Here is a 26,558-nt window from a genome sequence, read left to right as displayed (position 1 = left end):
TTCCTGTGAGAAGAGTTGATGAAATGGAACAATTAGTCAAAAAAAGAGGTAGAGGCAGACCCAAGAAGACTTTGGGAGTTGGGAGAGATTAAAGTTTGATATGAAGTGTATGAACCTAAATAAAGATATGACAAAAAACAGAAATACATGTAAGTCTAGAATTCATGTAGTCGACCCCACATAGTGGGATAAAGGCTAGATATGTTGTTGTTTATGAATAACACATAGATGGTAATGTTTCACATTTTCAGTCTTCCTCTGACAAATGTACAGATTTCTATTTTTTTTTTGCAAAAATATCAGATGACTACTTTCGTGTTATTAGTGTCTCTATGTTTATGTTTACATAAGAAATCTTCTACCATCATTAGTATCCAAGTCATACCTTTAAACTCTCTATTTCAGCTGTTAAGTAATCAATCTTTTCTGTGTCTTGAATTATGACTGGAGTCTCCTTAATTACAGGAGGTGCTTCCTCAATAGCTTTGCGTGCCAGCTCTCGCTCTTTGATAACTTTGGCATTTGCCTCTTCTACTTGTATTTGCACTGCATGCAAAGCATCCTGTAACTTTGCAATCTCTTGGGCCTTCGCCTCTTCCAGATCAGTCTGTACTCAACAAAAAAAGATATGGTGGAATTCAGGGCTGGCACAATGCCTTCCATAATGTATAGGCATGACATAAAGTGAAATAATGTTACTCTTAATCGCTTCTCAATCTGTAATCGCCACGTCAGCTCTTCAACACGCTTTTCTAGCTTGTCTTTTGCTTCTTTAAGGGCCCCTGTTTCTCTTGCAGCCTGAACAAATATGCATGACAGTCAACAAAGTAGAAAGTTGTTCCACACAAAATACACTATGCATCAAAATTTTCACCCAGAGAAAAAGCATATTAAGGGTTGAGATTGAACCATTTTGAGCTTCCTGAGCTCTCTCCGAGCAACCCTCTGTCTCCAACCACATTGAGAAACAATAGCAGCCTTCTGAAGACTCTTGTAATAAGAATATGCCTGGTGACCACGGAAATGAGCCTACAAGCCAGTAACAAGCTCATTTAGTCAACATGTACCACTTTCAAAATCAGAATAATAACAGTAACTAGTTGACAAATAATAACAGCGTGGCTATAGGACCTGAATAATAATTGCAGCATTAGTTTGCTTTCTGAATCTGAACTCATTGCGAGCAGTCATTGCCCTTAAGCCTGTCTGCAGTGTGATAGCAGATGATCGAACTGTTAAGTAGGATTTCCGAGCAATATAGCCTCGGAAATTCTTCTGGATCTTCAATGCCGCTGCTTGCTGTCGCAATTGCACATATATCTTGCAAGCCAGCATTGCTGATTAATTATTGCCCCCCCCCCCCCCCCCCCAAAAAAAAAAAAAAAGAAGAAAAAGGGAAGAAATAAAAAAGAAAACACTTGTTATGATATGTATCAAAATTAAAAACAGTTATGACACAGGCAACAATAGCAAGTGCTATTGTAAGTGCGCTGTCAAAAATTGTTGCCTACTAACATGCCATATTTCAGCAACTATTAAGTAACATCATGCATATAGAAGCTCCCCCTCCCCCCCTCAATGAGTAAAGAATAATTAATCACAAAAAAGAAACCAAGAGAAATGCTGCTTCTGTACACAGGCCGTACAGAAAGATGCCAAATCTATATTCCAAATATGCATATCACAGACAAAGGGGCTATTATCCAACTTTTCTTGAAATTACAAACTCTGCATCCGCCAGGCTAGTTTCATACAGAGACACAACTGGACCAAAAAAAGCTCAGTGAATACCAAAACTAGGAAGGAACAGGCTCCATATTGGCCACAACTTCATAATGGGTACAAAGAGGATCCACAGATTCCGCAGCTTTCTACACATGCAGCACCTAAGGAAGCATTTTATACTTTTTCCCGGATTGCCCATGTGAGAATGGAGTTCAAAGGCCGCTGACCATACAAAAAACCAAACAAGGTGAGGCTCCAACTTTTTCCAACACTTTTTGAAGAAAAGATCTATTGGTTCTCTCCCTGAGAAGACTAGTGATGGTTGTGAAGCACCAAACGACGTCGTTGGAATTAGCAGATTGGAAGGCAGCGTGCTGCAACCACAGATTGCCATGTGGCACCTGCTGGATGGAAACACGCGGCAACCATCCGCTGCTCCTTGATGGCGCCTGATTGTCCTTGCTGATTGTCCTTCATCCGATTGCCTTTCTCACCCGATCGCATTCCCTGCCCGACTGCCATTTATGTTGGAATAATCATCGTACTTGCACGATTTGATCTCAGCCTCTCATCCATGCTTTATGAGCTGCAATCCCAGCCATCCATCGTGGCTTTCAATCTCGCTCCTCGAGATGTGAACGGTCAGACAAAAGAGACGAAAAGAAAGAAAAGGAAAGGGGGGGGAAAGAAAGAGATTCATCCAGAGGGTTTTTCTGCTTGGCTTCGGGCTAGGGTTTTCTCTAGTAGGTTCCTTCATACCGTTCTTTGTAAATGCAATGTATAGATTATTTTGTTCTATGGTTCGATAGGTTCTGCCTTTAATCTGTATTTGTGATTATTGGGCATTTTTGGTTAGCGACCCAGTGTTTGTACAAAGAGATTGTGAGGGTTTATGAGGGTGTAATCTCCGATTCTTTACTTAGTACAATGAGCTCTTCTCACTAGAGCTCAACGTGGACGTAGCCCTATTTTGGGTGAACCACGGTAAAAATCCTTGTCTCCCTTTGTTATTATTCGTTTCTGTTTTTCGTTTCATTTTGTGTATGTTAAGATATCGAGCTTCCTGTCTTCGCTGTCTTTAATCTGAGATTGAAAGTATTCTGTGAATACCCTAAGATCGTGTTGTCTATTCGCAACAACTAGTATAGAGACTAACAGAAGCATCCCAAAGTTTCCTACCCAAATCACTATCAACCTCATACCTCACCTGAACCCAGTATAGAGTCTAGGCAAACTCATTCACCATCTCTAGCTCCAAACCTTGAACCCCCCAAATAACAATTGATCCACAAGACTGCCAGAAAGCTCAGTTGTGACAGAAAATTAGGATAAAAACCCAATTTCATCCATGTTGAGGGGTTCTATGGGCAGAGGAAGAGCTATTTCCTGTCATGTTACCCTTTGCCATAGGACAAGCCATCCTCCATTCCTTACCCACTACACAGCCAATAAATATAGAAAGAAATGATCTGTCCATATGAATTTAAGTTATATATGCAAACCAACCATAGAAAGCAAACCATAAACCTCTCTGACCAACAATGCAAACCAACCGTGCTTATCCATTCATACTTCCAAATTACTATACATCTAAAATATTTTTTCCAAGGAATTTCTACATCGTCGATTTGAAAACCCATAGAAAGCACTGAAAAATTGTACAAAAACCTCTCTGACCAACAATGATACAATTATCTCAAATTTACAATGCACATTCAATGAAAAACTAAAGACAAACCACAACAAGGTATAACATATAATGAATGATAAATTACCTCGCCAACATGACTGCAACTGAATAGCAGCCTCGCGTAACAAAATGAACTCCTTGCGAGCAATGTAAGTACGAATTTGCCTTTGGATCTTTTTAGCCGCATTGCCAAGAACCTCTGCCCTTCTGGCATCCAACTCGGCCATCTGACCAGCCCGCAGGAAGACCTTTGCCTTGCCTATCTGCCAAATCAAATTCATTGAGCTATACAGGGTAAAAGGTCTTAAGACTCCATCAGGATAAATGGTTCAAATAGACAATTTAGTAGGCAGGAGAAAGAAGTATAAACTAAAACAAACAAACAAAAAGAAGCATTTTAAATATGAACCAAGAATTCTACAACTTCTTGGAGGTTACAGAACATTGATGAAGCTTTGAGCATAGCCTTAACAGGACAAGAGATTCAAAACAATGACAGGGTTACCTGATAGCCTTTCAACCCCATTTTATCAAGAATCATCTGGCATGCAACTTTGTCATCATAGCTGCAGAAATGAAGGAATAAAGAAAATATGTTATCAATTAAAATAATATTTAGCTTTACAACATTCTGAAATCATACACATATCCTTGAGGTAAACTCAAGAAAACAAGACTAAATGAGTGAAACTTACTTTCCCTCCAAAACGTCAGGAGCAAGAACACCAAAACGGAGGAGAAACTCATAAAAGGTTCGTCTAGTGGGGTATCCAGCACAGCTAATCCTAATTGCCTCAAGAACACCCTATATCATGAAATAATGGACAATCATGTGATTCATAGCAAAATGAACCATGAGGTATCATTTTTATAGGTTGGGTAATTGCGTGAGGTACAACATGAGGTATCAAGGTTGCCCGCTATGTACTTACACCACAACGCAATTGTTGGATCACATTGATGTTTTCAAAAATAGCAGGCCTGAGGACGTTGTTAGGTTTCACACATCTGATATAGTGAGGTTCCGTTGAACTCAAGGTCTCCATTAAAGATTGAAGTTGCAGCTGCAATTGGAAATACCACTTATCCATCAGAATACACTCGAACCCATTAATTTAATGGTACATACCTGCATTCATAATAGCCTAAGCACTAGCAAGCATGTAACAGCACATATCAAATTACCATTAGAGGAAATTGACAACACTAGACTAAATCAGTTCACTTCTGTGAATCTATGTCAATTGACAACACTAAACTAAATCAGTTCACTTCTGTGAATCTATGTCAATTGAAATTAAAGGCAATCCTGACCAGAGATTTCTCAGGAACCAAGGCTCTAGCTACTCATAAAGGTCTTCTCAGAAAAGCATATCAATAAAAAATAAAAAGATCTTCGAAAGAAAGAAAAGGGTCTTCATGTTGCAATAAGACCTCAAAGAAGTTTAGGGTCTCAAGTCTGGAACATTACAAGAAATCTTAGTGAAAGACAAGAAGTCTCATCTCAAGCGACAAAATTACCTGCCATAGATGACTAGCATTTCATTGAAATATAAATCAAGCAGTCTGACCATGTATTTAAATCAAACAATTTGTCACAGATGCAGTGACAATTGATTTACAACTTGGGAAAAAAAATCAAAAAGTAACAACTGAGATCTGGATGAGAAAACAGACCACTTCCATATATGGTAACTCTGCAAAGTTATGAACAAAAATGCAGATTATATAAATTTAGATTTCACAGAGACATCATAAAGGTATGACTATGTCAAAATGGCTTTGGACTTGTAATGATAAAAAGGAACAGGATTTTTTTCTTTCTATACAGTGTTTTAGTTACAATTTAACTGAGATATCAATAAGTAGCATATAATATGTTGAATTCATGATTTTCTGTGTACAAGCATATATCTAACAACTGGAAGAGGTCCTGTGGCTTAAAGGATTAACAAACCAACAAACCATATTTGCAACAGCCAACATTAATATTTTTCCAGACAGGACCTGAACTTTATCCTACTTATCTAGCCTTGTCAGTTTGAATAGGGAAAGAATGTGCTACTTCAATTGCCTTGGAGCTCTAAATCTGAAGTCTTGACATCTAGGTTTATCAGGCAACTATTGTAGAACATAACAATTAAAGAACTCAAGATTATTTTCTTTGTCAAGCATGGAAACATATGAGCAAGAGCATATGTTCTTTCTTTTATCACGGTCATTATAGAGTTTATAACTTCAGCAAACAAATACACTACTAAATTTAGAAGCAGTGCACCTCATCTGGAAGAGGAAAACCAAAATGACAACAGGTTAATAATACCTTAAAACGAGAACCAATCGAAGAGAACTTGGATGACTTTGACGATTCCTCTGGAAGTGCAGGGAATAGACCAGCCACAAAAGAGCACTTGGATGCTGTCAACAGATCTTGATGTTCTGCCACAACATAATCCTTGTTTTTGTCCAGAAACAAATCAGCTTGATAAATGACCTGGAAAATAGAGGCATATTTTAGCAAAATAACAGCAAATAACATCCAGAAAGATGAACCTAATGCATGGTTAACAAGTGTTTACCTCTCCTGCATAGTGAGAGATGGTGAAACTAGTTCGAGAAAGCTTAGGCTTAGTAAAGCGCTTGTTCTTTGCAAATGTCTGGTACAGTTTCTGAGCAAATGTTTCATGAGTCGCCTTGGGAAACATGCTGCAAGAGCATTTAGATAAGTATTGTCCACCCAATAGGGAGTGAAAATACAACAAGTGCATAGAATAGTTCTAGGCAGTTAATCCATCCATACAAAACAGCAGAAATATAAAATATCTACAAAAATATAGGAGTTACAAATCCCAGAAAAACAAAGTAACATGAAATTCATAAGATCTAGAATAAATTATGGGTCAAGAAATGTCAGAAATCAACTGCATACCAGGCTTCATCTAGTAGTGCTATTATTCCACCAGGTTTCTGCACAAGATTAAATTTGTCAGGTCCATAATCCAAAATGAGATACATGTGAATAAAAGATATGCATCAAAATGATCAAATTTGTCATGCTAGTACAAGAAGTATGACAAGGCAAAATTTTAGTCACACAGATTCCTCATATAAATGAAAAAGAACTCAACAAGCATCTAGGAAAACCTTCTCAATCAGATCAAGCACATCTTGGTTATCAACAAACTCAATATAGCTCCAATTAATTTCTTCTTTTGTATACTCTTCTTGTTCCATCTTGAACACATGCTGCAACATGCAATACCATTATTTTACTTAAGCAAGCCCAGATAAGGTAGCCAAAACACTGGGTAGAAACTCATGCAACCAAAAAGCTAACCTGGTTGAAGTGTTGTTGCAGCTTTTCATTTGTAAAATTGATGCAGAACTGTTCAAAGCTATCGTGCATGGGAGTATGTCAGTATCATGCATACAAGGTATACATGGCTTCAGAAAAGAATCTGTGTAGAAAATCTTACCTATTGTGCTTAAAACTTTCAAACCCATATATGTCAAGAACACCAATTATTGATTTCGAGTTTGGGTCCTGCCCAATTGAACGATTTATTTTCTCCACAATCCTATGAGTGAAAGAGAATAACTTGTAAGAACCTAAATAACAAATCAGAAATGTTACAGATTATACATTTGTGTTCTTGACATGTAGTTAGCACACAGGCTTCAGTATTGAATCTCCTTACCAGTCAAATAAGCGAGAATATATGGTTTTGGCTAAAGCATCCCTGCTACCCAGAGCAGCAACAGGATCAAGAGTTCTCGTAATAACTTCCTCAGGCGTCACCATGACACGCTTAATCAGTGCATCTTCTAAACTCTTGGCATCACACCTGTAACATGACATTGGTTAATTGATGCTCAAGTTAAAAAACAGCCTTTAGATGTTAAAATGCATTTCAAATTCAAATGAGAAGGAAGAGTTACTTCAGCAGTTCAGCAGTCATATTAAGATGAAACCTAGATTTCTCATCCTTAATGACTGAAGAGTCTATCTCCTTCCCCTTCGCAAATTCAATGTTACCAAGATGAAGAATTGCTGCCACCACTCTAAAAATTGCCTCCTGCAAGATTCTATTTGTTGTTAGAAACATAAGAAAACAAGATATCCCAATAACTTAAAGACTAACCTGCTCTTCCTCACTAATTCCAACTATATCCATAGCCCTTCTGGTTGCAAGATATTCATGGGCATCATTTACTCCATCAAGTTCATAACAGTTGGACTGATTTAAGTAATGAAAAGATAGAGGATTTCCCAACTTGTACTTCTCTCGGACCTGAGAAATTGTAAGGCAAATATCAGATGTTTCCTTTTATATGCCTGCATCTTCTGTGTTTAATATCTTGAGGCAAAAGTTTTGACACCAATAAGGCACAACTAAAACAAAAAAGAACAAATATACCTCAGAAGGTGCTGCACAAAGAAGATAAAAGCAATGGTAGTTCCTTTCAGGATCCGAAATCTGGCAAACACGGGACCTCTCTAGCAGATAAGTTCGAATAGCAGCCCCAGATATCCTCCCATTCTTGTCAAATTGTATCTCAACAAATTTACCAAAACGACTACATTGCACGGCCATGATCAATGTAAATTAGAAGTGCCTTCGAAGAAGATCATAAACACAAGCACGATTTAACTAATTCATATATTGGAATTATATTATAAAAGTTCAATGACAAGTACCCACCTTGAGTTGTTGTTCCTAACTGTCTTAGCATTGCCAAATGCTTCAAGAACTGGGTTGGACTGTAACATTTATTACCAACACCAAATCAGGCACCAATTCCAACCCATTTGGATCTTGTGAGAAGATATAAAGACAAATTTACAATATTTAAGTGTAAGTCACAAGAAGGAAGCTTCAATCTTACTTCCAGAACTTGTTGTTCAACTGTCCGCCCTTCAACTCCAGACCTACCACCCAGATGTGCAAGGTATCTCATAAGCATCTTTGTCGTCTCTGTTTTTCCAGCACCACTTTCTCCACTCACCAAAATAGAGTTGCTCTTTGCCTCATTAATCATTGCCCTATTTAACAAATGGAACATTATACCTCCCAGTCAACAAATTATCAAACCTTAATTCCACTATGAAATCTAGCTCTCTAGTCACTACCCAAAGCACTGGTAATAAAAAGGATTAAGGTTACCTGTACGCAACATCTGCAACTGCAAAAACATGCGGACTAAGTTCCCCAAAAGCTGCTCCTTTATATTGCTCCATCATGTGAGTATCATACAGATGAGGCAATCTTTGAAATGGGTTTATTGCAATCAAAATATTGCCAGTATATGTCTGTGAGAAAGATAGGAGAAATAATAATATGAGCTGATCTTTTAGTTTAATCCTTGCTATCTACTTGCAAAACATTATCAAAGTTAAAGTGAAAATCTCACATAAATCTCATTAAGTTCATATCTGGTAGCTAAATTTTGCAGAACTCCAGGTTCATGCAAATATGAAAGCTTTGTCATGTCATCAACACCTCCAGGAGGAGCTTCTGTATCCTTTGGAAACACCTTTGTGATGTCTGTGACAACCTGCAATAAATTATCCATTCAGTGAGATTCATTTAATAACTATGAAATAAAATTCATGGAAAGAAATGGCTCGGGGCTTATCTATGATCATACCTTCTATTAGTTATTACAACTCAAGTCATGCCTAAGAGTTTTCCACCATGTTTTTCTAAGTCTTCCTCTACCTCACTAACTACAAATTTTTTTCATTCCATCTGAAGTAGTTATAACCAAAAATGGATAGATATATTAAGGCAAGATCATTTATCAGGAATGCCAATTACTTCTATATGGAGAAGGGATAGGAGCAGTAGGGAATTCCCCAACGACTAAGCGAGAAATCTAGTGGATCTATCTCTGGCAAATCACGTTCTGTTCAACATGACATTACATTCCTCAGCATCCTGCTTTTGGCATGGCTAGAGTGCCATCAGCAATTTCCAAATGGAGCTGCATATGCTGCCTACCACCCGCACAACCAACCATTTCCCAAAATAATTAAAAAAAAACAATGAAATCATGAGGAAGGAACAACGTAAACCAAAACTGCAAAGGATGAAGTTACCAGTCAGTCCGTTATCCATTTTGCATCTGCACTATCTGCATTTCCAGTTTTTACACGAGAGACTACCACAAACCCGTTTCATATCCACACAGGCAAACGAATTTATGGGCAAAGGTGAAACAAACTGCCCTCATACAGCAATATACATATACTAAGAGCAAACAAGTCCTCAGAATTATTTCATAAGAAAATGCAAACCACATCTTTCTAGGGCCTCAAACCTTAGAAGAATAGTCCTGCAGAGGGAGGAAGTGATGCTGTACTGAGGGTCCAATGATAACAGAGAGATGCGGAAGAAGAGAAACTGAAAGAGGGTCCATTGCTCGATGAATAGTCTCCCCTTCCTTTATTCATATCAATTCTCCCCTTATTGAAAAATACTCATCATCAAATTCTATCAGTTTTTAATCAATCAATCACCTACTGTATACCCACGTAAGTGGTGGCCTGAATCTGGTGTCTACTAGCTAAAGATCCTGATAACTTTGTAGAAAATAAATTTCAATCAATCTACTATAATTCCTCTCTAGTAATCCACATGCCATACAAATTCGGGGGTGATCCACCAAATAATTAAGGAACCATTGAACCTCTTCATTCTGGGCAATACAATATGTTTATCTACAATAACATCAATTTTATCCCTCTAAAGGGCAAAGGCAATTGAGCAATGGTCTCTGGATTGAGTTTGTATATGGGTTAACGAAAGGATCATTTCGGGTAGTAGCTTAGCCTTTGAATAAAATAAGGTCCTCAATATAAATGTTGGGCTAAACCCAAGTCAGATGGTATATTAGTAACATATGCACTATCCCCTCCTGCTTATGCAATTTGAGCTCTTCAAATTTTAACTAATAAGACTGCACTGTCCCCTCCTGCTTAAGCTTGTTGAATTCCTCTACAACATCCAATCTCTGAAACATTCACATAAATCCTCTACAAATTCGGCCCATAGGCAACTCTCCTTCACCCGACTCCACCCTTGAAACTAGGCATCCTGGCATCATTCAGGTAAGCAGCGGCCAAGGTGACCTTCTGCTATTCGTCCACATTATATAAGCTAAACATACGCCCACAACGCCTCACCCACCACATTGGGTTTTGGCCATCAAATACCAAGATCTCCATTTTTGGCATTGGGAATCCGAGCTGATTAAGAACAGCCAAAGCTCCCTGCCTTCTTTCCACATTATTTTTTCCTACCAGTGGTGGATCTATCTCAAACTCCAACAATCCCTTGGATCGATGGGTCGTCCCATGCCAGAGGAGGATTAGCTCAAATCACTCTCTAGGAGGGAATTCGAGAGAAAGCCTTACCAGGATCTGGTTGGTTAACATCACCATGAACCATTGCATCTGATCTCGCAGCTGTTGGTTTTGCTCGCGCATTTGGTCTTGCAACCGATTGTGTTGATCGTGACTCTCCTCGCACCATCTTTCCATCACTTCCTCTATCCTCCTTTCCACCACTGATTCCACCAATAACTCCAGCGTTCCCATCCGAATTTGCATATCCACCACCGTTGCTGTAACTTATTGCAGCTACGATTCCATCTGCTTCATTCTCATTCCATCAGCCATGGAGAATAAGATCGTGTTCGTAATTGTTGCCCTAAATCGTGCTCTAATATCAGTTTGTTAAACTTTGGTTTTGACAATGGAATTCTCCTCTGGGATTGGGAGAATTAAGGAAGCTTGGGGTGGAGAAATTAGAGAATTGAGAGGGGGGAGAGAGAGAGAGGGATTTGGGAGAGAAGAAGATGAGGCAGAAAAATTGAATTTTGTTTTATATTGATCGATGCCTCACTTGGAGCGAGATTAGAGCTATATACTGATACATCGCTGAAAAAGGGCGCCAATGGCAGCCCCAAATTCAAAAGTAATGTAACTGCCTACTATTAGGTTATTACAACAAGGTCCCTACTTTTTGAACATCATACCATTATTCCCCCTGCCCTTATAACTGCAGGCACGTGACAAACAAATCATTCATAAAGTCCATCCTGGGTCTTCAAGGCAATTTTCCATTCATCTCCAGGCTAGATATGAATCTGATGATACCCACTATGCAAGTCTATCTTGAAAAACCAACTAGAACCAACCAACATATCCAACATATCTTCCAATCTCGAGATGGAAACTTTGTACTTGATGGTGAATCGGTGATTTTATTAATGGTTCTACTATCCATACTCTCTCCAAGATTCATCTTTCTTTGGGGTTAAAAGGGCAAGTATGGTACAAGGGTTAAGGCTATGTTGAACAAATCTTTTCATCTAAAGGTCTTCCACTTGTCTATTCAATTCAGCTCACTAATTTGGGTTCATTCTATAATGGGGCAATTTAGGTAATTGAGACATAAGAACTAGATCAATGGCATGTTGGATATCCCTCAGGTGGTAGGTCACTAGGGAGCTCATTGGGCATGATATCAAAAAATTCTTCCAACAATTTCATCATACTAGATGGAAACTCCAAACTCTCAAAGGAACTCAAAATGGACTCTTTAGCTATGATGGCTAACCCGTATCCACTTTCTTGACAATCTTTTTCAAATGCCTTAGGACCTATAAAATGGATTTGCTTTTCACTAGGGAACTGGTTGTGCTTGCTTGGGCTTGGTCCTAGTGTCTCTACAAAAAGGTTTAACGAGGATCAATGCGATTTTCTTACCCTTATAGTTAAAGACAAATATTTTCTCACCCATAATGAACTACACTCATGTCATAAAGCCAAGGGCAACTTAAAAGGATATGGGCAACATCCATAGGAAAAACATCACAGAAAATTTCATCTTGTAATCACCCAGTTGAATAGGAATAAGGCATCTCTTGGTGACTGGCAAAGTTGTGTCATTTACCCATACAACTTTAAATGGTTTAGGATTTGGTTCTACCTTCGGAATGAGTCGAGTAATTGTAGACTTAGAAACCACATTCATGATACTACCCCCATCAATAACTAGTATGCAAGTTCTCTCACTACTCCTAATGCATGTCTAAAAAAATACTTATGTGTTCCCATTTATCATCATGGACACTCTCAATTAGTACACACTTCACAATGTTAACCTGTTCTACCATACCAATTGATGCAGAACTTGACTCAAAAAAACAAGAGTAATCTCGATTACTCAAATCAAATATCATTAATCAATATTATTTATCAAAGTCTCACCAACAATACTTCACTAAAGGATTATTTATAGACAACTAATAGATAAAATTCTATTCTAACTAAGATTCCTTGATCCAATCTGATTAAGATTATAAAGAAAATCTCAATCTAATTAGGATTCTAGGAAATAAAAGAAATCAAAAGAAACTAGGAAATAAATTAAAAAATAAATAAACTAATAAAACAATATTAATTTCTATTTTTATGTCTAAAATATTATTTCCTAAAATATTTGTTTCCATGATCTTCATCAAGCCACTCCCATAAATCTCCTAAACTTAAAATCTTTTAGCGAGATTTATTCCATGCAAAGTCTATTAATCCTAAAAAGATATCCATCTAGAAGGTTAAAACCATTAAATGTGTTAAATTGCCCTCCCTACAAGATTAAAAAATCTCTGCAAAATTAAGGCAGAACTTGATCTTCATTGAGCCTCTCAAAACATGTAACATAACACTCAAAGTAGACAATAAGATATGTGTCTACAAAGGGCATCAATTATTTGTTCTCAACAGTTAACTTATGTTTCAAGATAAAAGAATAGGCTTGTAAGAATATGGCAATCAAACAAGCATATCTATGGTTCAACTTTTTTTGGGAAGTAAGGTAACAAAAAGCCTCATTGTCAACTTTTTTTGGGGAATCAAGGTAACAAAAAGCCTCATTGTCAACTTTTTTGGGGAATTAAGGGAACAAATACTTAGCGTAACAAAAATAGTGCCACCAATGGTGCAAAACTTGCAATATGGCATAAAATTCCTTCTTAAAGGCAGAGTACCTCTATTCTTGTGCCTATACTAGATGCATCAGACTCTACCTTAAACACCTTTGAAAAGTCAAGCAGTTGATTTCACAGAGATGGCAAAGAGGACCATTTGTCATCGTCCTACTGATTTTTGTATGCTCTGTTGATGGTGGTGGTTAATGATGATGTTCGTTGTGCTTTTTTATTTCTATATGTTGACGATTGCTGCGATTGGGTTGACAAAGAAGATGGTTGATTTCTGCTGCACTGGTTGAATGTGATTGTTTTTGACTAACTGAAGTTGGGTTCAGAGCAGCAAAGACTTCCAAAATAGCTTGTGTCTTCTGCTGGAAATCCTCAGTGCTCTGAAAACTGATGAACGTAATGTCGAAACTAATTGCAGCTTAGGGTCAAGGTTTGGTCTGATACCAAATTTGGTGAGGAACAGACAGAAAACAAAGAAATAGAAGAAGAAACTTAAGAAAGCAAAGAGAGAGAGGGAGGGAGAGAGTAATCAGGGATAAGCACATAATCACTTGAATTCAGTATGGCGTTAATTTTCCGAATACATCATACGCCTAATTATAGGCTGAAATCCAATCCTAACATTATTAACTTAACTATAATAAACAATAAACCTAACTAAAAGGTAACAATCTAAAAGTAAACCAAATATAACTCAAAAACCTAAGCAAAATATTATAAATCAAAATACTAAATATGCTGTCAAACATTAAAGTTTAAAATCCTTATTCCTCTTCAAGTCCCCGTTGTGGATATATGATGACTCTTATTGAGCTGCTATAGACCTTTGATTCTGTTGAGAATAAAAAATGATAATACAAAAGATAAGATTAACCCTCTATTTAATAGTTTAAACTTTTAGATAAAATTGTGATTAACAATTTAACATGGTATAACAAAAGGCAAAGGTCCTAACTGTTGACTCAATAATTAAATTGTTACACGTGTTTAGACCAGTTATGCAGTAAAGTCTAACCACATGTGAGAGAATGTGTTGAGAGTAAAAATGATAATATAAAAGATAAAATTAACTATCTATCTAAGGAGGAGCTAAATGATCATTTTAACTCTAATCCTATAGATTGCCAAGTCATTGGTATAAAAAAAGAACAAAATAACACAGATGGATAGAAAGTTGTGTCCACACAGAAGATAACAGCAACCTTGAGTAAAAACTTATATTACCAAATTGTTACAAAAATTTTCATCATACAAGGAGCAACTTCTTACAATTGCAGTTATTGTGAGTGTATTTCTAGAATTTTCTTTTATAATGGATAAGCTGATTGGCTGTGAAGTAAGACGAACTATGAATACAACTTTCAAAGTATGAAATTAGCAGAAAATGGTAACATTATGATATTCTATAACTACTTGAGAACAACATAAAATGCACTTGTTTCTGCTTTAATAAAATGCTCATAGCAGCTTAAGTATTTAAATAGTTACAATTTCATTTCAAGTAGTAAAATACTGGTGGAAATAAAAGCATAAATAGGCAGAATCTAAACATTGTAAAGCCCATAGTGGGCTATGAACAAAAAGCCATAAACCGAACCAGTTGCACTCACCGTTTTACCATTTGTAAGATGAACATGGACCCCTTGACTGTTTATTTTAATAACTTCACCATCAATCCATGCCAAGACTGAATCCTCCACCCATACATGTGAACCAACAATTATATTAACTGGTGCTGCCTGAAAACAATAAATGCAATAGACATGTGAAGAAAACAATAAATGATAATAATTTGTTTCATAAATGGGGGGGGTGTGTGTGTGTGCGCATGCACACGTGCATGAGAGAGAGAGAGAGAGGGGGGGGGGGGGGGGGAGAGAGAGAGAGAGAGATGAACAAAACCATCAGTTGGCTACTAGTTAAACAAAACCAGATTAAACCGATTGTCAGGTTCAATTCAGCAAACATGACAACTCAATTTGGTTCAGGTGAAACAATTCACATTTATAATAAGACCAAAAAAGATTGAAAAGCTTTAATATCTCTGCAATTCCAATATTAAGAGCAAAGAAACTTTTATTCCATCTGTAAAATATTCTTAGATTGCATTTGGATAGGGTCATTTGACGCTGCCATTTGTCATTTGGAAATTGAAATTCCAAATCCAATGTTTAGTTTCATAATTGTTGGAAGCATTTGATTTAAGTCCAAATCCACCCTGAATTTGAGTCCAAAACTCAATAAATAGAAGGATTTGAAATGACAAAATTTAAAATCCCTCTATTAAATGCAACGTTAGTTTAATTTTTATTAAGGTCTAAACGACAACATACCTGTATCTCCTAGTTCCAAACTTAAAAAGGTATATAATCTAATCAAACCTCTCTGTATGCTCTTTCTTCCATACAAAGTTCAGTTGCAAACACTAATTTATGAAAGCATCTTTCCCTGTATCCAAACTTCAATGGCAAGCCATCTACTCTTGAACCTTTCACTATACTCATTTTCTTCATCCATACGAAGTGCAGTTCAAACACTACTTCATACAAACATGTTTCCCTATATCCAAACTTATTGTGAGCACATTGATAAGAACCCAGCTAGAAAATCCAAACTGTAATCAATTAACAATGGCTATCCAAGCTTTCGGTCAAGAACAAGCACAATCCAGGGCATTCGAGAGGCCCTTAACTCTCCCAATTCTTCTATCAAAAACCAGCCCCCCTCTCCCTCTTCTTCTCAGCTATTTATACCTCTCATCTGCCCCTCTCTAACCGAATTCCCTTGCACATGCAAGATTATTCCCTCCGCATACGGATTACAAAACTACCCCCCCATACACATGCTGGTTGTAACAACCTGCATATGTTAATTCTCTATTCTAACCTTCATGCATGCTGGTCTTTGGTAGGTCCGGTACACCGGTGGCCTATCACACATCATCTATTCACCCTCCCAATATGCTCATTTTCTTCTTTCAAAGGTCAATTCAGTTCCGTTCCCCCTGTCCCCAGTTATTATTTCCTAAAACTAAGTCTCCTATATAATTTTCATTCAAATATGCTTAAAATAACTTAAGCACCAATTTTAATTTTCTTGTATTGTGCTAATACAGCTGCAGGTGTCTACTGCGAGGACACTTATGTCAGAGACTTGAGCTGGTGAGCAAATGTAGGAAGTTAAAACAGTTCATAGAGTATGATCCTCTCAGGGAGGGACAGGAGAGACCAAGACAGCCACACAAGAGAGGGTAGAATATTCAAACTGCTGTGTCAGGGGATTTTTGTGCTCGAAGGTCTTAGGAATGATGAAAGGCTAGAGGTAAGGGCGATTGACCATCACAAAGATGAGAGCCAAGATGAAAAGAATGGGAATTGATATATCTATTGCATAAGCATAAGATCTATTTTCAATAAGGTGAAAGATTCTCTTTATAGGCTTAGAGGCAGGGTGTTTAGCATGCCAACCTTGGTGTTTTCAAGCAATGTGCTTGACTAACATGACAGTATCGAGTGACAATTACCACATCTTTCTTGACAGTCAAGAAAAAAGAAAGTGAATTGGCCACAATCCCTGCCAAGTTGGCATAGCCTTTGGCAGGCTTGCTTTCTATGAAGATGTAACTGCCACTAGGCAGGAGAGTTGGCTCCCATGGAGATGCCTATGTGAAAAAAACAAAAAATAAAATCTTATTGTCTTTTAGTGGCTCTCTCTAAATGGCTAGTTAAAGCATTGATACTGTGAAATTGAACGGAAAGTGTTAAAAGTTTATTCACATGCAGCCCTAGTTATAGGGGTGGATATTTACAGCTTTTGGAAAGATTACAATAAACACATTTGGAAAATATCCTAAAACACATTAGGAAAGTATCCTAATTTGAGATTAGGAAACTATCCAAACAAGATTTAGAAACTTTCTAAAAGCTTTAGCATTCTAGAAGCAGTCACAGCTGGCTGCTTTCCTTTCTCCTGAATTTTCTCACCCCCTCAAGCTAGTGAATGAATATCCATCATTCTTAGCTTGCTCAAATCTTCTAGTTGCCAATCCTTTTGTTAGAAGGTCAGCCACCTGTTTCTCGGATGGAACATAGGGTATTTGAATTATACCTTTCTCAAGCTTTTCCTTTATAAAATTCTGGTCAATCTCAATGTGCTTAGTCCTATCATGTTGTACAAGATTATGGGCAATGCTTAAGGCTGATTGGTTATCACAGAATAACCTAATTGGCTCATTAACAGTTATCTTCAAATCTACTAGCAAAATCCTTAGCCATAGCAATTCACATAGGCCGAGTGCCATAGCCCTAAATTCGGCTTCAGCAATTGATCTTGCCACTATACTTTGCTTCTTACTTCGCCAAGAGACCAAATTCCCACCTAAAAACATGCAATACACAATAGTAAACCTCCTATCCACTAGTGACCTGACATAATCTGCATCTGTATAGCCTTATATATCTCAAGTACCACTTGCTTTGAACATAATTCCTTTGCATGGGGATGTTTCCAAGTAACACAATATTCTTCTTACAGCTTGCATATAATTCTCAATAGGACAATGCATAAATTGACTTACTAAGCTCACTGTATAGGCAATATCCGGCCTAGTATGCGACAAGTAAATCAACCATCCTACTAGCCTCTAATACCTCCCTTTGTCCACTAGTGGACTACTGGTGTCTTCCTCTAATTTAGCATTAGGTTCCACTAGAGTGCACACTCCTTTTCCTCCCAACAAACCTATTTCCTTTAAGAGGTCCAATATATACTTGTGTTGGGATAGAAAGATACCTTCTTTGAAGTGGCTTACTCCAAAGAAGGTATCTTTCCCTTCATTGAGTGCTTAAAAAAGAGAGTGTGATCCCCCCTACTATGCTGGTATTCCATAAGCTTCATGGCTTTGGAGAACCTATCAAACTAGGCTCTTAGTGATTGCTTGAGACCATACAGGACCTTTTTTAGTCTACACATTTCATATGCTTTTCCTTCCTTGAATCCTAGTGGTTGCTCCATGAATACCTCTTCTTCTAAATCACCATGAAGAAATGCATTCTTCATATCTAGTTGTTATAATTGTCATCCATAGTGAGCTACTAGGGATAAGAGAATCCTTACAGTAGTCATCTTGGCTACCGGAGCAGAAGTCTCGAAGTAGTCAATCTCATATGTTTGGGTGTAGCCCTTGGCCACCAATCGGGCCTTGTACCTTTCCAAAGATCCATCTGCATTGTATTTTAAGTTGAAAATCTATCTGCAGCCCACTGGAACCACTCCCTTTGGCTTAGGCATCAGATCCCATGTGTTATTCTTCTTTAACGCTCTCTTTCCCTCCTGCATGGCTAGCTTCCATTTCTGATCCTTTAAGGCCTCATCCACCAATTTAGGAATGACAATGGTGTTTAGGGAAGTCAGGAAGCTTTTATGCCTTTTGGACAACCTGTGATAAGAAAGATAGTTGGCTAGGGGATGCTGAATGCATCTTCTAACTCCTCTTCTAATGGTAATAGGGACATCCAAATCAGTAGAGAAAGAATGAACAGGATTAGGGGAACAAACCATTTTAGTGCCTGGCTGGGGATCAGATGTTGATCCTTGCTGAGGGTTAGAAATAGGCTGTTGTTTTTTGTGGTACACAAAAGGGGAGCCTTTGAACCTTACTAGGATGAAGCCTCTGTTTAGCCACTTGATTAGGGCTGTGGTGATCACTTGGAACAGCTAAGTGATGATCATTATCAGAGAGAAGGTTTTAACCAGTAGATGCAACAGGGTCTGTAGATGTAGTTGGTTCTAATGTCTTGAGAGGGATTAAGTCCAGGCTAGGAAGAGCTTAGCCTTGGTCACCAATCAAGTGATTCTCCCCCAGAGACCAAGGTTAGGAGGACCAAAAAAGGATTGAGACTCAACAAAGGTCACATCCATTGAAACCAAAAATTCCCTAGTAGAAGGATGATGGCATTTGTAGCTTTTATGGGTAGAAGAGCAGTGAAGGAAGATGCATGTAAAAGCCCTAGGGTCCAGCTTGTCTCGATCGCATTTTGGGATGTGAACAAAGGCTACACAGCCAAAAACTCTAAGACGAAGGGGATTATGCATGCTGATGTTAGGAAAATGAGAAGAAAGACAATGACAATGGAAAGGACTGTCATGAACCTTGGGGATGAGCTAGGGTATGAGAGGAAGATCGAGAATATTAAGAGAAGAACTTGGGGGAGAAATCAGTTGGGAGGGAGAGAACAGCAAGAGATAAGGGAGGAGATCATCGAGAAAGAGAGAAAAAGAGAGAGAAATAGAGTTTTCAATTCATTTTCATCATGCCTACTTCCTATAGCTAAGGCAATATATATATAGCCTCATTTAGCTACCAAACAAAGCTCTCCAGCCACCTAAGCTACAAGACAAAAGGGAAAAGACAAAAAGAGAAAAATATCCTAATAAACTATTGCAACCCTATTACAATGATACCCTTCTATTGTTCCTTGGGTCATGACAATTCCCCCCTTCCTGAGAGAGTTCTTGTTCTCAAGAACTTGCAGCAAGTAGCCATTGCTTCATCCAATTCCCACCTTTTCTGGCTGATTTATCTTCCTTCCTTTCTTTCTCCTTCTAGGCCTCTTCTTCTTCTTTGTTCTTAAGTGCCCAAGATCAATACCAAGCCTAAGTTGCCCTAGAAATTCCATAGGTAAGCACGTATTCCTAGCTGTCGTGATTTCATTTCCATCCAACCCACTGCCATATTTTACTGCAAAACTTCCAACAACATCCTGGAAATGCAGCACTGGCAAATTGCCGACTTGCCTTTGATAATCAACAGGAGAATTCCTCTCCAATTCCAAAAACTCCTTGTTGCCTCCTGTTATCCCTATCATCCAACTGGCTGCACCATTCAGCTCTAGTTTAGGACTTCCATGATTATCATTTGGAACATCCTTATTAAGAACTTCTTTTCCAAGGGGATCGGTGTGTTCCTTTAATGCTTCTTTTGTCCAAACACCCAGGACCAAGCCCCTGATGTTGCTGCCAGCATTGTTGTTACAGCCATCTTCCTTGTCAATTCCTAAGCCTACATCAATGTACTCATTTTCAACTACTCCATTTTAAGAAAGTCCCCTTTGTTAAGACTCCCATGATAATCCTCGAAGAATTCAACTCCTGGAATTGTTCGTATAACATACGTCCGAATTCCTTGCACGCTTCATGTATCCCGCTATTGGGTTTTTTGTCAATTCGGCTAGGCTCCTTATTCTACCTTTCCTTTGCTTGATTCTTCTGGATAAAATGATCATGATTCTTGTTGTTGCCAACTCAAAATGCAGCCTTCTCCTGCTGCCATCGAGGCTCTAATTGCCTCATGTGTGAACTGCCTCCCCTAGCTTCCCGAACAGGACACCCCACTGAAGATGCAACATTCTTCTATTGCAATTGAGTCTCCCACAGCCTCACGTGTATATAATCTATCTTGGCAGAACTTTCACAGGTGAAACTAGCCACATGCCAAGAAACTAGAACTCTGTCCACCTTGCTTCGCCTCCCAAATTCACACGTCCAAACCGAGGGTTGTTCTATCGCTTGGAAATTAACCATGTCGGCCGATAATAGTCTAAACGGATCAGAATTCACCTGGTTAACTTGCTGATGAAGTCTACCTCTCGAACTCCAAACCTCAGTGCTACGACAGCCATCTATCATCCCAGGCATCAGAATCAATTTTCCAAAAATCACCCGTCTCCTGCACTGCTTCAAGTTGCTTCGAAATTTAAGCGATTCTACCTAGATTTGTCCAGATCCAATTCAATGGCCGAAGATTTAATCAGCCTCCTACAAGTCATCCCTCTCTGTGACGCAGTCCAGTTCACAATCGCCTGGACTTGAATCCGCTTTAGCTTATGGCAAGTTAGTCGCAGCACCAGCAATGCACCGGTCGGAAGCTTCACTGTCTATTCGCTCAAGTCACGATTGCTACCAATCACAAACTTCTTGCCAATGACAGCCCAGCCCGTGATGCATCAAAGCTTCCTTCCCCTGGCTCTGCCCAATCACCGATTGTAATTTGACAATGGACGCGACACCCACTTCCTCGCCCAAACTCACCAGAAACCCACTGCACAATCACGATCGCTCGGAACTCCTGAAACAATCACGATCTCTTGGCCGTCCGTATCAACCTCCAGTCGCCCAACCAAACCGCCTCACCCCTTCCCAGTCACGACCTCCTGGTTGTCTGCGTCAACCTCTGATGGACTCGAAATCGCCTCAAGACGTCCGCACTCTTCATCCGCTACAGTCACGAGCGCCTGTTGGCCCGCGTCACCTTCGACAGACTATCACCTCTCATGAATGACCGTCCATTCGCGTCGCCTCCGGTGTGCCCGCCGGTCAACCCACCTCTGTTCAGCTGCCCAGACCGTCAGTTCTGTTGCGATTAACAGAGGTCGCTAGCTCCGCTATGAATCGGCGACGAAAATTACGGCCGACAAAAATTGGCCAACTCACTTACAAGAACGATTGAATTTACAACCGAGGAACAGTTGGCTCTGGTCGGAATCACCTTTCGATCTAGATAAGCAGCACACCGCTGAGCCCCAATCGGATTCGCCCTCAAATCGAAGCCGCAACAAAATCACAGCCGAGGATGGTACGGCTCTGATACCAATTTGTCATGAATCTTGGGGATGAGCTAGGGTATGAGAGGAAGATCGAGAATATTAAGAGAAGAACTTGGGGGAGAAATCAGTTGGGAGGGAGAGAAAAGCAAGAGATAAGGGAGGAGATCATCGAGAAAAAGAGAAAGAGAGAGAAATAGAGTTTTCAATTCATTTTCATCATGCCTACTTCCTATAGCTTAGGCAATATATATATAGCCTCATTTAGCTACCACACAAAACTCTCCAACCACCTAAGCTACAAGACAAAAGGAAAAAGACAAAAAGAGAAAAATATCCTAACAAACTATTGCAACCCTATTACAATGATGACCTTCTATTGTTCCTTGGGTCATGACAATGACTTTGATAATCGAGAATTTTAGATGGCGCCCTATTGATTAGGCAGGCTGCAATGAGGGCTGCCTCTCCCTAGAAATTTTTAGGAACATTATGATGATGAAGGAGAGTTCTAGTGACATTTAGGAGGTGTCTCATCTTCTGCTCAGCTACTCCATTTTGTTGTCGACTGTTGATGCAAGATGACTCGTGGACAACCCCCTTTTGCTGGAAAAATTGATGCAAGTGCTAATTAAAATAATCATTTGCATTATTAGTCCTAAATTTTTGAATGGGAGTGTTAAATTAAGTTAAGATCATTGAATAAAAGTGAGGCAAAACAGTACTAACAGCAACCTTATTCTTTAGAAGGAATACCCAAGTCATTCTAGTACAATCATCTATAAAAAAAGATGAATCATCTAACCCCAGAACAATTAGGAATCCTAGATGGCCCCCAAACATCAGAGTGAATTAATGCAAAAGGGTGAGAAGACCTTTTATTACTGATAGGATAGGAAACTCGATGACGTTTTGAAATTTCACATACATTACAATGCAAGGTATTAGGATGCCTTAGACGATAGTGATGAAGCTAGATGTCAATATGGGTTGAATGAGACTGAGATGTGCAGGCAAGCTTGGGATGAGTTCTATTAGGCAACAAGGTCTTCTTCTTTAGAACATACACCCCATTCCTCTCCTCAACAACACCAATCATCCTCCCTGGGTCCATTTTCTAAAATTCACAAGTGTGAGGGGGAAAAATACTACGACAATTGAGATCCCTAGTAAGTTAATGGCCAAAAATCAAGTTGGTTGACAAGTTAAGGACATGTAAAACTTGTTTGACGGGACGATTAGGGCTAAGAGTAACCCTACCCTGACCTTTTATAGGAATAGATGTCCCATTGGCAATGATAATCTGTTTAGGGGTTTCAAAAGGCTTATCGATGTCAAAAATAGTGGGATTATAGGACATGTGGTATGTAGCTCCTGAGTCTAGAATCCATATGTCACCCTTATTGGTTTTTGAGACTGTTAAAGAATTAGAATTAAAGTTATTACCTAGCTAGTTACCTTGTTAGACAATTGAGCATAATCCATCCTCAATGGTTTTCAGGAACACCTTGAGTTTGCTGATTTCATCAGCATTCAGTTGGTTAAGCTCTGGTTTAGTCACTGAGTCTATCCTTTCCACAATCTCTTCTTGCTTGTTGGTAAGATAGGCCTGATTCTTAGAGGGTGTGTTTCTCAATCCCCCTCAATTTCTGTAACACAGCCTCCTTCCCATACAACTTAAAGCAGTTTTCTCGAGTATGTTTAGGCTTTTTATAGTAGGAGCACCATAAACCTTCCTTCCCTTGGGACTTAAATTGCCCATCAGTCCTTGCTTGTTGTGGATTGAACCTTGATCCTTCTCCTCTATTAGTCAACATGATTGATCCTACAGACTTAGTTTCCCCTAGCATTGCTATTCTCCTATTCTCCTCAGTTTGGACAACAGAAAAAACCTCATTGAGAGATGGAAGCTTCTCTCTTCCATGGACTTGAACTCTAACTTGGTCATATTTGATGTTGAGTCTAGCCAAGAACTCCACAATTCTATCTCTCTTAATAATAGAATTGAGGGTGGTTGCATCTCTAGCACATACCATTTTAATGTCTTGGTAGTGGTGAATTTCCAGCCAATACCCATTCATCTTAATATAATACTCAGTGACTGTTAAGGGTTTAGTGCTACTCAATTTCATCTTAATCTCAAAAATAACTTAAGCATCCTAGACTTTAGAGTACGTACACCTAATTGTCTCCTATATTGCTCTAACAGTAGACAAAAACATGTAATTTTTACTAACCTCAGGCTGCATATCATTCCACAACCATGACATGATCATGGAGTCTTCTATATCCCAAGTTGGGAACTCGAGATCTAATGCCTTGGGGCCTGGAGCTATTAAGTGATGTAGTTTTCCTCTCCCTTTTAGGAAAGTCCTTAAGCCCATTGTAGGTAATTCCATCCATCTAATCGGTAAGATTGATGCATCCCAGGTAGATCACCAGTAGGCAACCCCCCCCCCCCCCCCCCCCCCAATTGGAGTATCAACCGTGTTAGCCTCTCCTTAAGTCATAGCTAGAGTAATCTCAGAGATTTCAAACATGATTGGAGAAGTAGATGGAGTAATATAGCGCAATTAAGGCAAAACAATAGGAAGGACCTGAGGGCACCCATGGTCGCCAGAAAGAGACGAACAAAAAAATGATGAAAAGCAATGAAGGCCAGAATGATCTCAGAAGCAGGGCTCTAATAACATGTGAAATTGAACGGAACGCGTTAAAAGTTTATTCACATGTAGCCCTCGTTATAGGGTTGGATATTTACAGCTTTTGGAAAGATTACAATAAACACATTCGGAAAGTATCCTAATTTGAGATTAGGAAACTATCCAAACAAGATTGAGAAACTTTCTAGAAGCTTTAGCATTCTAGAAGCATGTTTTCCGTTCTCTTGAATCTTCTCACGTCAACAAATACCCACTCAACGTGAATGCAAGTGAAAACTCCCAATTTTAGCCTGCAATTCACAAGCCCCCAAGGATCTCAAGCTACAAAATGGAAAGAAATTTGCTACAAGAAAAGCCTTAAGAATGGATAAGTTGGAGAGTTGCTATATGTGCAAAACTACTATGGCACCCCAAAGTTTAATAAACATAGGAAAAGGGTACCAACATGACACTTTAAAAAGTGAGGAATTATTCTTAGACATTGTCACGACTAGCTAGTTATTTTTATTTTTTTATTTTTGCAGCATATTATCTTATTTTGCAGAAGAAGTTGGTTATTACTATAATTCTCGATTGTGAAATGATTTAGGAGGTTATGGAGTGATTTAGGAGCAGCTACTTGTAGTGGAGGAGTGGTAACTCCGTTGTAGAAACTGTGAAGTAAAGATCTTCCTTTTCTCTGCAATTCTCCCTTTCTCTCTCTCGAATTCTCTCTGTTTCTGCCTACTTTCTATCTATTTCTCATTTATCTCTCTTGATTTCCCTCTTATTTTGTCTGATCCTCCCCCATTTCTCTCTATTTCTCCTACTCTTTCAATTCTATCTTCAAGAAAATCTGTAGTTAGGACTAGGGTCCTAACAAATTGGTATCAAAGCAGTACGATGCTTGGCTAGATTTACATGTTTCCGACCAAACTTTTGAAAGCAAGCAAGACAAGCTGATTTCTGGAAGAAGATCAGAGGCGGTTATCGATTTTTAGAAGTAGTTCAAAGGCAGTTACTGAGTTACTGGAAACAGTTACTGAGTTACTAGAAGCAGTTACTGTCGTTGTTCAGAGCACGAAGCAGGTGGAGGCTAGGTTGGATGCCATGGAGTTGGGTTTGTGGCAAACACAAGAACAAAAGGGACATCGCCAAGAAGATAAGACTGCCACAAGAGATGTTGTGTATCATTGGAAAAAAAAGTTGCTAACGTCAGCCAGAGGTTGGATGGACTTCTGAAGATGTTTTCTAAGATGCCTCAGGCCAACCTGCTAAAGGGCTTTCCTCCAAGAGCCACTTCAAAGCCGATCTTGACAAGAGCAGGCATTCGCTTCAACATCGCAGGAAGTTGAAGAAAGACCTGAACTAGATCAGGCAGTCCAGGTAAGAAAATTTTATCAAAATCACCAACACACACCTATGCCTAGGCTGGAAATCCCTATGTTTGAAGGTGTTAAACCAAGGTGGTGGGTTAGGAGGTGTGAAAGATTTTTACAATATTACATCATGGCGGAAAATCAGAAAATAAACCTTGCCACAATCTACTTCAATGACATGGCTAATGCATGGTTTCAAGTTTGGGATAAAGTGAGGGTTGAGACTAATTGGGCAGAATTTCTGGACGACTTTTGTATTAGATTTGGCAAGAAATCTATGACAAATATAATTGAGAAGTTTAATAAGTTGAAGCAGGAAGGATCAATGATAGAATACCAAGTTCGTTTTGAAGAATTAAGGTCTTTAATGATGAATGCACATCTTGCCTTGACTGAGCATTATTTTGTTTCTAGCGTTATCAGCGGATTAAATGATGAATTAAGGCCAATTGTTAAGATGATGCAGCTTACAACGGTCAAGCAGGCTGCCGAGAAGGCAAGATTACAAGAAATG

The 26,558-nt window shown here is 38.8% G+C and overlaps 1 protein-coding gene across 1 annotated transcript in view; it reads right to left on the bottom strand.

Moving 5' to 3' along the window:
* Positions 1-26,558, bottom strand: part of LOC127805989 (myosin-17-like) — a 35,184-nt gene that overhangs the window by 5,034 nt on the left and 3,592 nt on the right. The window contains exons 2-24 of the mRNA XM_052342908.1: positions 15,034-15,162; positions 8,828-8,971; positions 8,581-8,726; positions 8,303-8,459; positions 8,119-8,177; positions 7,834-7,993; positions 7,558-7,707; positions 7,355-7,491; positions 7,114-7,260; positions 6,892-6,993; positions 6,753-6,810; positions 6,560-6,661; positions 6,345-6,382; positions 5,995-6,121; positions 5,739-5,909; positions 4,348-4,479; positions 4,111-4,220; positions 3,921-3,981; positions 3,501-3,678; positions 1,132-1,337; positions 910-1,029; positions 700-798; positions 386-607 (exon numbers count right to left, since the gene is read on the bottom strand). Of these exons, the coding sequence (XP_052198868.1) occupies positions 386-607; positions 700-798; positions 910-1,029; positions 1,132-1,337; positions 3,501-3,678; positions 3,921-3,981; positions 4,111-4,220; positions 4,348-4,479; positions 5,739-5,909; positions 5,995-6,121; positions 6,345-6,382; positions 6,560-6,661; positions 6,753-6,810; positions 6,892-6,993; positions 7,114-7,260; positions 7,355-7,491; positions 7,558-7,707; positions 7,834-7,993; positions 8,119-8,177; positions 8,303-8,459; positions 8,581-8,726; positions 8,828-8,971; positions 15,034-15,162 (2,955 nt within the window). The remainder of the gene's footprint in view (positions 1-385; positions 608-699; positions 799-909; positions 1,030-1,131; positions 1,338-3,500; positions 3,679-3,920; positions 3,982-4,110; positions 4,221-4,347; positions 4,480-5,738; positions 5,910-5,994; positions 6,122-6,344; positions 6,383-6,559; positions 6,662-6,752; positions 6,811-6,891; positions 6,994-7,113; positions 7,261-7,354; positions 7,492-7,557; positions 7,708-7,833; positions 7,994-8,118; positions 8,178-8,302; positions 8,460-8,580; positions 8,727-8,827; positions 8,972-15,033; positions 15,163-26,558) is intronic.

Source organism: Diospyros lotus, chromosome 7 (assembly GCF_014633365.1).
Source record: "Diospyros lotus cultivar Yz01 chromosome 7, ASM1463336v1, whole genome shotgun sequence".
Lineage (NCBI taxonomy): Eukaryota > Viridiplantae > Streptophyta > Magnoliopsida > Ericales > Ebenaceae > Diospyros > Diospyros lotus.
This window is presented reverse-complemented; position numbering and strand designations above follow the sequence as displayed.